The sequence below is a fragment of the Ranitomeya imitator genome, chromosome 1, assembly GCF_032444005.1.
Source record: "Ranitomeya imitator isolate aRanImi1 chromosome 1, aRanImi1.pri, whole genome shotgun sequence".
Classification (NCBI taxonomy): Eukaryota; Metazoa; Chordata; class Amphibia; order Anura; family Dendrobatidae; genus Ranitomeya; species Ranitomeya imitator.
The window spans coordinates 665,503,729-665,517,900 of NC_091282.1; the positions used below are offsets into that span (position 1 = coordinate 665,503,729).

The window sequence follows — 14,172 nt, forward strand, 5'->3', positions numbered from 1 at the left end:
CATGATGCCCTTGTTTCTCTTTCAATGGTTGACTTACCGTATATACTCGAGTATAAGCCAACCCAAGTATAAGCCGACCCCCCCCTAATTTTGCACAAAAAACTGGGAAAACTTAATGACTCGAGTATAAGCCTAGGGTGGGAAATGCAGCAGCTACCGGTAAATGTCAAAAGTAAAAATAGATACCAATAAAAGTAAAATTAATTGAGACATCAGTAGGTTGTGTTTTTGAATATCCATATTGAATCAGGAGCCCCATATAATGCTCCATAAAGTTTATGATGGGCCCCATAAGATGCTCCATATTAAAATATGCCCCATATAATCCTGCATAAAGGTTAATAATGGCCCCATAAGATGCTCCATAGACACATTTGCCCAATATAATGCTGCACAAATACTGATTATGGCCCCATAAGATGCTCCATAAAGATATTTGCCCCATATAGCGCTGCACAAACCTTGATTATGGCTCTATAAGATGCCCCATACAGACACTTGCTCCATATAATGCTTCACAAACGTTATGGCCGCATATTGTGCTGCACAAACGTTATGGCCCTATAGATGCTCCATACAAACACTTGCCCCATATAGTGCTGCACAAACGTTATGGCCCCATATAGTGCTGCACAAACGTTATGGCCCCATAGATGCTCCATACAAACACTTGCCCCATATAGTGTTGCACAAATGTTATGGCCCCGTATAGTGCTGCACAAACATTATGGCCCTATAGATGCTCCATACAGACACTTGCCCCATTTCCTGTTGCTGCGATAAAAAAAAATATATCACATACTCACCTCTCCGTCGCTCAGGCCCCCGGCACTTTCAATAGTTACCTGCTCCTTGTTCCGGCGCCGCTCCATCTTCTGCACTGACGTTCAGACAGAGGGCGCGCACTAACCACGTCACCGCGCCCTCTGACCTGAGCATCACTGCTGGAGACAGCGGCGCCCGGAACGGGGAGCAGGTGAATATCGCGCAGCGCTCCCCTCCCCGTTATACTCACCTGCTCCTGGCGCTGTGCAGTCCCTGCTTCCCCGGCGCCGCAGCTTCATCCTGTACTGAGCGGTCACCGTTACCGCTCATTGCAGTAATGAATATAACAAAAATAAGAAAATGCTGAGCAGCACAGCCCAAGTAGCCAGGGAGAACTGGATGTGTACTTCAACAGCTGATTGCCCGATAGCTGATCAGAGGTGCTCGCATGAAACATAGAGTTGAATGGCATGTAGATCACAGAACAAATGCGGCAGCACTCACCGATCCTGGAGTTAGATGGTCCTTTATTCAAGCATGTGAGAAGACCTCTTCACGGCTCGGGGGTGTGCGATAATGACGGGAGTGTGCCGGGATCGACGACGGCCGTTTTGCGCTGTGAGTAGCGCTTCTACGGGTCCATTATACTGCGGGGCTGGGATTCATGGGCATGCGCAGTGCATATCTTCGCCTCTCACTCATCTCCCTCCGCCTTCTTCAGACTGAGCGGCGTCAGCTGATCCCTAATCGCATGCCACGGCTATGCCCCGCAGTATGAATAAATCAGAAGACACTGTGGGGCGGGATCTCGGGCAGCGCGGCCGCACAGGCGCAGTCAGCCCGACATCAAATGATGTCAGAAGACGGGCAGCGCTAACAGCGCATGCCCAAGGGATAACATAACAGCGCAGGCTCCGGGACAGATTCAAGCAACGCTGAGGAGGCGGCGCCCGGCGCCAAGGGGGTATGAATGACGGCTGTGCTGCGTCTGATTAGGAAGGAAAGTCCCGCCTCCCTGGCGATTTCACAGTATAAGGGGCACATTTTTTAAGTGTTTATTTCAGCGTGTGCAAGGAGCATAACTAAAAGAGCCACCTTGTCCAAATGCAGCATTAGTGGCTCTTTTAGTTACAAACGCCTAGGGGGTGGGTGACCGGTTCCCTTTAAAGTTTGAGATGAAGTTCCCAAGATTGATGTGCCATTAGCAAAAGTTGCAAAGAAGATGTCAATCCCGTTTGAAGACTCCTCCACCTTAAAGGATCCAATGGATCGCAAAGCAGATGGACTGCTCAGGAAAACTTGGGAATCCTCGGCAGCAATAATACTGGCCAATATAGCAGCAATATCGGTAGCCCGGTCCATGCATTTATGGATGGACGATTTGGAGGAACATCTCAAAGCTAAAACTTCCAGAGATGTTATTCTCAAACCCTTCCATTGCTAAAACTCGCAACAGGCTTTATTGCTGACGCTTCAGCAGAATCTGTACGCTTCGCCGCCAGAAGCGAGTCTTTGTCCAATGTGGTCCGAAGAGCTATCTGGCTAAAGACTTGGTCAGGGGATATCCAATCAAAAAATAAACTGTGTGGAATCCCATTCTCAGGGAGTAAATTATTTGGGCCTACTCTAGATGACATATTAGAAAACGCCTCAGACAAAAAGAAAGGGTTCCCTGAGGAAAATACAAAAAAGTACCAGCCCTTTCGTAGATCCCGACCTAGTCAGAAGACAGATTACAAGGGGAAAGGGAAGTCTGGGAGGTGGTCCTATCCCAAGGGTGGAAAAGGTAGAGACTCCATCTTCCCGGGTACAGGTACGGGAAAGCCAAATAAATGACATCAAGGAGGGAGGTCGGTTACAGAAATTTCTAGGGGGTTGGCAGAAAATATCCAAAAATCCATGGATTCTGCAGGTTATTGCTCAGGGGTACAAACTAGAGCTCTCCAGCCTTCCCCCAGAAAGGTTCATAGTAACCAGACCCTGTCCTCTTTTAAACTCCCCTATGTCGACAAACATCCAAGAGTTGTTGAAGTCAGACGCAATCATCCCGGTACCCATCTCAGAGAGAGGAAAGGGCCATTATTCGCAACTGTTCTCAATAAAAAAAGCCATCGGGGGACTCTCGAAAGATTATAAATTTAAAATCCCTGAACAGGTGGATTAGGTACAAAAGATTCAAGATGGAATCTATAAGGTCCACAACACCTCATAGACAAAGACATGGTGATGTGCACCTTGGATCTAAGCAATGCATACTACCATGTCCCAATACACGCTTCCTACCAGAAGTTTCTGAGATTCGCCCTGATGAACAAGGGAGTAATGTATCACTTCCAGTTCACGTGTCTCCCCTTTGGCCTTGCTTCAGCGCCCAGGATATTTACCAAACTAATGTCAGAGGTAGTAGCCTATCTAAGGAACCAGAATATTGCCATAGTGCCATATCTGGACGACTTTCTGATAATGGCGAAATCAGAGAAACTTCTCAAAATAGACTGCAACTTCACACTCTCCATTATACAGGATCTGGGGTGGATTGTGAATTGGGAAAATCATGCCTAGTCCCAAATTCCAGAATTAATTGTTTGGGGGTCATATTAGATTCCAACGCCAGAACATCTTTTTTGCCGGAAGACAGACAAAAGGTGTTGATCAAGAGCATACACCAATTCAGGAAAAGCACTTCCTCCATAAGAGAAGCAATGAGGATTCTAGGCTTAATGACGGCATGTATACCCTGTGTGAAGTGGAGCCAGTTCCACTCGTGGGGGTTACAGAAAGAGATCTTGAGATCTTGGAACAGAAGGCAGGATTCACTGGAGAAGAAGATGATTATTTCTCCGTCAGGAAAGAAATCCCTAGCCTGGTGGACCACACCGGAAAACCTGAAGGTGGGGGCTCCATGGGTCCTCTATCCCTGTGTCACCGTTGCCACAGACGGCAGTCAGTTCAGATGGGTCGGACATATAGGAAGGATATACTACCAGGGGGAGTGGAGTCCACAGATCTCCGCAAAGTCATCGAATTTAAGGGAGCTATATGCGATCTAGAAGTTGCTATACCAGGCCCAGTCACTAGTTAGAGACAGACACGTAAGGATACTGTCTGACAATATGACAGCAGTGGCATTCCTAAGACACCAAGGGGGCCCGAGACATCCGCCTCTGCAGCACCTAGCAGACCAGATTTTCAGATGGGCAGAGAAATCTGTCAGATCCATCACGGCAGTTCACCTGGAAGGTACCAAAAATCAGGTGGCAGATTTGTTGAACAGAACGCCTGTAGATCCCGGAGAATGGGAATTAAATCCAGAAATATTCAGCAGTCTGTGCCAGCAGTGGGGAACACCTCAGGTAGATCTTTTTGCCACAAGGTCAAATGCAAAGACCAGAGCATTTTTTTCTCTCAATCCCCTAGATGGTGCCATAGGAGTCAACGCTTTGTCTCAGCATTGGGGAGAAGTTCTCCTGTACGCGTTTCCGCCTCTTCCACTAATCCCGAAGACACTCAGGAAGATACGAGACAAAGGAGCAACAGTAATCCTGGTGGTCCCCTTTTGGCCGAAAAGGAGCTGGTTCTCTCTACTATCTAGAATGTCAACAGAGAGACCGATCCTAATACCGAAAAGGCAGAACCTTCTACTCCAAGGTCCGGTGTTCCACAGCAATCCAGACTCACTACAGCTATCTGCTTGGATTCTGAACGGCGGACCCTAAGATCCAGAGGCTTGTCAGAGGGTGTGACTACCACACTCTAGGCAAGCAGGAAGCTGGTGACCTCAGCAATCTATAACAAAATCTGGAAGCGGTATTGTTCTTTCTTAGGTGAAGTTCCTGTGGATACTTCAAATCCCGACATTCCTAGAATCCTCGACTTTCTACAAATCGGTTTTCAAAAAGGCCTCCGGCCTAGTACTTTAAAAGTACAAATTGCAGCGCTTAGTGTCTTTTTTGATTTATCACTAGCTTCCCATCCTTGGATAGCAAGATTCTCTAGAGCCACACAGAGAATGAGACCTCTTTTGAGGAGATCAACTCCTCCTTGGGACCTAACCTAAACTTGGTCCTTAATGCCCTGTGTAGAACCCCGTACTTGTTATCAGAAGACATGGACATAGCCAATCTCGCCTTTAAAACAGCCTTCCTAATTGCCATTACGTCAGCTAAAAGGTTAGGGGAAATGCAGGCTCTATCCATACAGGATCCATACCTTCAGATCTTTGACGATAGAATAGTCTTGAGACTTAACCCAGCCTTCCTCCCCAAAGTAGTTTCCTCCACGAACATAAATCAAGAGGTAATTCTTCCCTCGTTCTGCCAACACCCTAGAAACACGAAGGAAGGGGTCTATCCTAACCTTGACGTTAGAGAGACGGTTCTAAAATACCTGGGGGCGACGAAAGGTTGGAGACAGGGCACTAACTTGTTCATACAGTACGGGGGACCAAATAGAGGTTGTAAGGCAGCAAAATCAACCATTGCTATGTGGATTAACACTACGGTAAACCTAGCGTATACAGCCCAAGGGAAAGATCCCCCGGATACCCTTAGAGCCCACTCAACCCGAGCTATCTCTACATCATGGGCAGAGAGAGGGGGGAGCTTCAGCAGAGCAGATCTGTAGGGCTGCGACTTGGACCAGTCATTCTATCTTTGCCAGACACTATAAATTAGATGTCTCATCAGAACAGTTAGCTTTTGGTAGAAAAGTAATGCATGCAGTAGTCCCACCCTAGATTACCATCCTTTTGGTATTCCTCCAATGGTGCTGTCAGGTGGTGAACTGGAAAACTTTAATTAGACCTACCGGTAATTGTATTTCCAGGAATCCATTCTGACAGCACTTCTAGTTTCCTCCCACTGTAAACTCTTTATATGGACTAATGTGATGTAACATTGGTGTAAAATTGTTAATAAACTCTCTTTTTGCATCCATTCAGATGTGGTACTTAGAAAATCACTGGTGGGTGGAGTGGGGAGGGTCCTTTTAACCGCTTGTTGTTCCTGTCCCACTGAATGTAAGAAGGACATCCTCCAATGGTGCTGTCAGGATGGATTCCTGGAAATACAATTACCGGTAGGTCTAATTACCGGTTTTCCTATTACATTGTTTTTATTGTGTAAAAGCATCGAAACATCAACAAATTTTATAAATGTGTTATCGCTGTAATCCTACTGACCAGAAGAATAAAGCTGCTTTATCAACTTTACCACATCGTGAATGACATAAAAAACAGAAACACTATTCCTAATTGCTGTTGTTTTTTTCGCTAATTCTGCCTCCCAAAAATCAGAATGCAAAGCGATCAAAAAAATGGTATGTGCTGAAAAATGATACCAATAAAAACTCCAACTCATCCTGCAGAAACCAAGCCCTCACAAGACTGTCAGCAGAAATAAAGAAAAAATATAGCTATCAAAATATTGTGATACTAAAAAATTTTTTTTTTTTAAGCGTTTTTAGTGTGGAAGTAGCAAAATGTTGAAAAACTCAGTATAAATCTGATACTGCTGTAATTGCACCAACCCGACAAATAAGTACACATAATCACTTATATCGCAAGAAGAACGGTGTAAAAAATAAAACCAATTCTTCACCTGCTGCTGATTTGTTCATTCTGCTTACACTGGTGTTTCCGTGTAAATCTCTGAAATACATAATTGACAAATCGCAAACAAAAAATTCCTGTAGATGAGGCAGTTGGAGGTACTGTGGACGCCGTCTAGCCGCCTATGATCCGGTGGTGTCAGTTTTTTTTTAGGAGTGTAACAAAGCGCAGTCCGCCACAGTTTTGTGCACTTCTGAAAAGAAGGATAACGCTGAACAGAGACCAGGCGGAGTCCAGAGTAATTGTGCTGCCTCATTATAGTGCGTGAATCCCTCGGGGGTTTCATCTGAATCATGTCATTCAGAGATTTAGATGGAAATCCTGATGTAAGTGCTCAGCATAGAGCGCAGGATAAATGTTCTGTCCCCCACCCCACCCTAAAGCCACTAATAAAAGCTTCTACTCAACCCACAAAAAAACAAGTCTCCACTCAGGTCCTTCATCTGTCAAAGAAAATATAGGTGGCTTCCATGATACTGATAACACAAAGGCTCTGGAAAAGTGCTTTAGCTCCCCATACCCCAAAAGAAATCCAGAGAAATCTGTTTCCCATCTTCCTGAGCCCCACAGTGTGCCTAAACCACTACAGTAATAGCAAATAATTGCTATTAATGTAGTGATGAGAACCAGCTTAATTTATGTGTACGAGTCTCCAGAATTACAAGCTGGGCACAATGTACGGTCACTACAACGTACTGGGCACTATAATGGCATATTTTCAATTTTCTCTCTGCAACTTCCACTGCTGCTTATTTCTGGAAAATACCCATAGAGTCAAAATTGTCACTACACCCATAGATGAATTCCCAAGGCGTGTAAATTATTATTTTCTTCCACTTTAATACTATCAGGTTTCTTCCCAGATTCACAGCCAGTTCTTCTCCCTCTTTGTAGGTGATATAGTTGTATGTAATTTTTTTGCACAATAATTCTTCTATATAATGATATCTCTTTGTATTTTATGAGTGTTTTGTAATTTAATAAATTTACATATTTCAACATATTGTACCTTCATAGTCCTCTTTTGGGATACATACTTTTTTTTTATATGTCTGAGCATGACACGACTACTCCTTGATGCTTTCAAGATGGGAATGACATTTACTTAAAGTCAAATTTTAGGGAACCCCCTTTTTTTTGTGTGTGAACCACAAGCAGACCTTACATACAGTGCCTCGAAAAAGTATTCATACCCCGTGAACTTTTCTTTATTTTTTTCCTGTTACATCCACAAACGTAAATGTACTTTATTGGTCTTTTATGTGATATACCAACACAAAGTAGCAAGTGTTTGTGAAGTGTAAAGGAAATGATCCATGGCTTTCTAAATAATTTAAAACTATAAAACTGAAATAAATTCCCAGGAACACGGCCAGCAGCCGCATACGTAATCTGTGGCCGCTGCATAGGAGCACCCAGAACCGCCTCTTACCTGCCATCATCCACAGCTTTTTTATTTGGCCTGGCCAGGTAATCAAAAGCAGAGCCGTAGATGGCAGCAGGGCTCTGATCCAATGATCGCAGATTACTGCCAAAGCGTTGTACCTGGTCAACTTGAACTATCTGTAGTAGACAATCCTGTGTCTAGCTGTAATGCAGCTACCTGCAGCAGGAGCCTCCCCCTTCTGCTTTCTGCACTAGGACACACAATGTTTTTGAATGGCTGAGGGGTGGGACTCGGCTGAAAGGTCGGGACTCGTGGCCTATGAAACAGCCGCTAATACCACTTCCTCAGCGTTCTTGCACACTAAATCACTACTTATTTAGAATCCTGTACGTCTGAGATCATTTGGTAAACCTAAAAAACACAAAAAATCATAAAAATTAAAAAATGGAAAAAAAACTGTCAAAATATAAAATATGATTAGGCACATATTTTTATTATTTTTATGTTAATGTACCACAAATGTCAGTGACATTATTATTTTTATCACTAACTAGGACACTGTCTTGGAGTCCACAAGTGAAGATGGACATGGCATCTGTATTCCAAGCACCGTGTGCACATTTGTCACAAGTAGTGCTGTACAACCATATATACCCACCGATATAAAAGTGTTAGGCAAGCGTTTACGTGACACACAAGATCAGCTCCATAAGCGCGCCTCACTCTGGAAATCATTACAAGAACAGGTATGACCTCATATAGCAAATGTTCCGAATCCAGCTGATACATTTTTACTTGTGTTTCTATTGAAAGATAGTGGTTGTGTGTTTTTTTTCCAGTTTTTAGCTTGGATTTTCAGGTATTAAAGGTTTTAATGATTTTTTTCAAGACATTGCTAAAATAAAAAGCTGCTTTTAAACCATTCTCGATTCAGTCGCAGCAGGTGTCGGCTGTGTTAATACAGCCAGCACCAACTTGTAATGGCTAGTTCCAGTCTCTGTTGTTTAACCACTTAGTACTGCTGTCAGCCTCTCACATCGGCATTTGAGTGGAGCGATTATTTTACTCACCTGTTCCAGCACCCAACAGCACCTCAGTTTTATCAAGAGGTGTGAATGGCCCACAATGGCACCTTGAAGGCCTTCTTCACACATCCACACCACACTTCTTGCTGCCACTACTCACCTGTATCACTCTAGTGCACACACACACCCATACACAAGGTAGAACAACCAGGTTTTACTGTCATTCGAGGTTGCGGGTATGTTTGGAACAGCAAGGCTGTGTGCACACGATGCGGAATTGGTGCGGATTCGCAGCTGATTTTTCCGCGCAGAAACGCTGCAGTTCCACACAGTGATTTACAGTACAATGTAAATCAATAGAAGAAAAAATGCTGTGCTAATGGTGCGGAAAAATACACATGAAAACCGCTGCGGAACAAAAGAAGTAGCATGTCACTTCTTTTGTGCGGAACTGCAGCGTTTCTGACCCCTTCTATTATAGAAATCCGCAGGGGTAAAAAACGCAGAAAATCCGCACAAATTCCGCATCAAAAACGCAGAAAATCCGTGGCAAATCTGCACCTGCGTTTTCTGCCAGGAGATGCGGATTTTGTGCGGAAAATTCTGCACCCCAATCCGCAACATGTGCACATAGCCCAAGGGTTCACATTGTATCTGTGGATTGTGATGTTCCTGGTGTGGGCTGGAGACGTCCAGTCTGCTTAAGGGAAAATATCTTTTCTTTTTTTATATTGAGGAAGCGCACAGAGAAATCCTTTTGTTTCCCTGTAGAAGTTCACTTTTGGCTAATGTGATTATTTCTACATTGATGATAAGGCTTACAGTTGTGCAGTGTTTTTAGATTTTTATTCACCTACTCCATAACCGAGTAGCCGAACATGCGCTTATGAGCTGCATGTGTACCAACTCGAGTGAAGCTCAATTTTTATGTTTTTTCTACTCCATAACCGGTAGCAATAAAAAGTACAGCTCAGCATATGGTACACGTATCAAAAAAAGCGACACAAACCAAGGATTTTTTGTGTTTTTTTTTTTTTTGTACAAATATGCAATTTATTTTTACTTCTCAAATATAAAATAATGTACCAGTATGATACCATGCAATCGCACTGCTCTGGGAAATTATGTTGCCACCTTATTTTTACTGCACAATGAACACTGTAAAAAGAACCCATGTCGGTATTACCTTTTTTTTTTTTCCCCTTTTTTATTATTCTTTTCACCACTTGGAATTTTTGTCCAGTTTTTATGTCATTTTATGAGAGAATGGTGTCATTGAAAACTGTAACTCATCCATCGTAAAGAAAACAAACATGGAAGCTGCGCACCTCAGATATTTAGCAGTCCCGGAAATACACTGTGTTTCAAATTATTATGCAGATGATATTTTTCTCGGATTTTCCTAAATGGTCGGTGCAAATGACAAAATGACAGTCAGTCTAATAAAATGTCATCACCCGTTAGAGTATACATCGAATTTTATTGAAGAAACCTCCCAATGATAACAGTATAATCTCCAAAATGAATATAAACTCAAAATGCACTGTTCCAAATTATTAGGCACAGTAGAATTTCTACACATTTGATGTTTTAAAGAACTGAAAATGCTCATTTGTGGAATTTGCAGCATTAGGAGGTCACATTCACTGAACAAAGCAGCTATTTAACTCCAAAACCTCCTAACAGGCCAAGTTACATGTTAACATAGGACCCCTTCTTTGATATCACCTTCACAATTCTTGCATTCTTGAGTTTTTGGAGAGTTTCTGCTTGTATGTCTTTGCATGAAGTCAGAATAGCCTCCCAGGGCCGCTGTTTTGATGTGAACTGCCTCCCACCCTCATAGATCTTGTGCTGGATGATACTCCAAAGGTTTTCTATAGGGTTGAGGTCAGGGGAAGATGGTGGCCACACCATGAGTTTATCTCCTTTTATGCCCATAGCAGCCAATGACTCAGAGGTATTATTTGCAGCATGAGATGGGGCATTGTCATGCATGAAGATGATTTTGCTCCTGAAGGCACATTTCTGCTTTTAGACCATGGAAGAAAGTTGTCAGTCAGAAACGGTATTTACTTTACAGAGGTCATTTTCACATCTTCAGGAACCTTAAAGGGCCCCACCAGCTGTTTCCCCATGATTCCGCCCCAAAACATGATTTCTCCACCTCCTTGCTGACGTCACAGCCTTGTTGCGACATGGTGGCCATCCACCAACCATCCACTACTCCATCCATCTGGACCATCCAGGGTTGCTCGACACTCATCAGTAAACAAGACTGTTTGAAACTTAGTCTTCATGTATGTCTGGGCCCACTGCAAACGTTTCTGCTCATGAACACTGTTTAGGGGTGGCCGAATAGTAGGTTTATGCACCACAGCAAGCCTTTAGGCCCCTTCACATTAAGCGACGCTGCAGCGATACCGACAACGATCCGGATCGCTGCAGCGTCGCTGTTTGGTCGCTGGAGAGCTGTCACACAGACAGCTCTCCAGCGACCAACGATGCCGGTAACCAGGGTAAACATCGGGTAACTAAGCGCAGGGCCACGCTTAGTAACCCGATGTTTACCCTGGTTACCATCCTAAAAGTAAAAAAAAACAAACAGTACATACTTACCTACAGCCGTCTGTCCTCCAGCGCTGTGCTCTGCTCTCCTCCTGCACTGGCTGTGAGCACAGCCGCCGGAAAGCAGAGCGGTGACGTCACCGCTCTGCTTTCCGGCTGACCGACGCTCACAGCCAGAGCAGGAGGAGAGCAGAGCACAGCGCTGGAGGACAGACGGCTGTAGGTAAGTATGTAGTGTTTGTTTTTTTTACTTTTAGGATGGTAACCAGGGTAAACATCGGGTTACTAAGCGCGGCCCTGCGCTTAGTTACCCGATGTTTACCCTGGTTACCAGTGAAGACATCGCTGGATCGGTGTCACACACGCCGATCCAGCGATGTCAGCAGGAGTCCAGCGACGAAATCAAGTTCTGGACTTTATTCAGCGACCAACGATCTCCCAGCAGGGGCCTGATCGTTGGTCGCTGTCACACATAGCGATTTCATTAACGATATCGTTGCTACGTCACAAAAAGCAACGATATCGTTAACAATATCGTTATGTGTGAAGGTACCTTTTGAAGGATCATACACCTTGAGGTTCGAGGGACTCCAGAGGCACCAGCAGCTTGAAATAACTGTTTGCTGCTTTGTAGTGGTATTTTGGCAGCTGCTCTCTTAATCCAATTAATTTGTCCGGGAGAAACCTTCCTCATTATGCCTTTATCTGCATGAACTCTGTCTGTGCTCTGTTTCAGTCACAAATATCTTCACAGTATGATGATCACAAATTTTTTGTGAAGTATCTAATTTTTTCATACCTTGTCCAAGGCATTTAACGCTTTTCAGCAGCAGAGAGATCCATTTTATTTCTCATATTGCTTGAAACCTTTGGCCTGCTTAATAATGTGGAACATCATTTTTAAGTAGTTTTCCTTTAATTAGAATCACCTGGAAAACTAATTATCACATGTGTTTAAGATTGATTTCAGTTATCTATTGAGCCCTGAGACACAATACAATCCACAAGTTTATTTGAAAAACAAAACAATTAAATCTTTATGACACTTAAATCCAATTTGCATAATAATTTGGAACACAGTGTAGTGTTGTTCCAACAGGACCACTACTCGACTATGACGGGCTTGGGGCGCTGATTCCTTACTTTAGATACGAGTGAGACTATTCCAACTTTGGTATTTTTTTATGGTTGATTGTTGGCTACCCTATGGTTCTCCCTATATAATAATGAGCTCCCCTCCACATCTTTATTTCTCCTATAGGGAATTGCCACAGTAGGTTTTGTTTGCCTTGGGTAAAATATGGGACGTTAAACCCTAGTCCTCTGTGGTATCACTATATAGGTACTATTTTATCTTTGCACTTTACGTCCCGAAGAACACTATTTCTCTATCCCCCATGACAGCACCGCGGAGAGAGGGGATCCGCCCTTCAGGGACAGGACACCTACAGATAAAAGGGTGGTTCCTCTCCCTCGCATCAGTTGGTTTCCTGTCCCTGACGGGTAAACCTTCAGTTTGCGGTACCTGAATAGAAGAAAGAAGATCCGGGGCCGGCCAGTCCGAATACTGGCAGTGAGGAGGCCCCTGCCACGGCTGCTGCGGTAACCGAAGCCGCCACCGCTGTGACCAAGGTTGAGGGTAAGTAGGGGAAGCAGTGGCTGCCGGGGTCCGTTCAGGTGCACAGGCGGATAGCGGTGCCCTGAGGAAGAATACAGGTGGAGCAAGATGGCGCCGCTCTGGAAATAGATACTCCTTCCGGATTCCCGGAACGGCGCATGCGCAGCTGACATGCTCCCCGGGTAACGCGGTGCAGGGAGGAGGAGGGATTGATGTCACGCGCAGGAGATTTAAAATTGCTACAGAGGAAATGCTCCTGGCTGAATGCAGTCTCTTGTAAAATGGAGGACCAGGAGCAGCAGCAGCCCCACCACAAGCAGCAGCCAAATGGGCAGAAGGATCGAGACAAGCGAAGAAGCCGGTCCACCAGCCACTCGACGCAGCGTAGCAGACCCGCGGTGATGAACAAGTCGCCGTCTTTGGATCATCCCTTACAAGATCCTATCTCTCCTCCAGAACCGGTACCTGCGACCACATCCGACTGGTGAGTGACCGTCTAGAAAGTTCGCCATTGTAATAGAGGTCCCTTCTCTTGCCCCTATTAGGGAAAGAAGCGACCAGGAAAATTGAAAAACAGGGGTTGTCCCACCTGTAACAGGGCCTTACCGGAATCCTGGAACAAGAAGATCTGAAACTCTTGTATACAACAAGTACTCTGTGAGGAAACCCCAGATTTTGCCTCTGAACTCAGATCTGCAATCAGATCAGAGGTCCAAAGGAGGACAAAGTAAAAAAGAGGTATACTATAGTATACTCCTAATCTGATCCCTCTACCTCCGGAGGCATTGACTCAGATATATCAAACTCATCCTCGGGTGAGGAAGCGGGGGGCATCATTGTTTTCCCCTAGACGAGGTAGATACACTGGTAAAAGCGGTGACATCTACCATGGGTGTGGTGGACCCTCGTCCTGATAAAACAGTTCAGGACATAATGTTTGGAGGGTTAGGCCAAAAGAAACGTAAGGTGTTTCCATGAAATCAAAATATTCAGGCCTTAATTAAAAAAGAATGGGAGAGACCGTACAGGAAGAACTTTGGTGCCTTCCCTTAAAAGGAAATACCCCTTTGAAGAGGAAGCATCCATATCTTGGGACAAAGCCCCTAGGCTTGGCGTTGCTGAGGCTAAAGCCTCAAAGAATTTTGCCCTCCCCTTTGAGGACATGGGTTCACTTAAGGACCCCTTGGACAATAAAGCTAAC

The 14,172-nt window shown here is 44.5% G+C and overlaps 1 protein-coding gene across 2 annotated transcripts in view; it reads left to right on the top strand.

Annotated features, from left to right (window-relative positions):
* TEDC1 (tubulin epsilon and delta complex 1) overlaps positions 1-14,172 on the top strand; it is a 95,134-nt gene that overhangs the window by 63,607 nt on the left and 17,355 nt on the right. For both annotated transcript variants that reach the window (XM_069729067.1, XM_069729076.1), the window contains one exon: positions 8,315-8,506. In XM_069729067.1, coding sequence (XP_069585168.1) covers positions 8,315-8,506 — 192 coding nt within the window. The remainder of the gene's footprint in view (positions 1-8,314; positions 8,507-14,172) is intronic.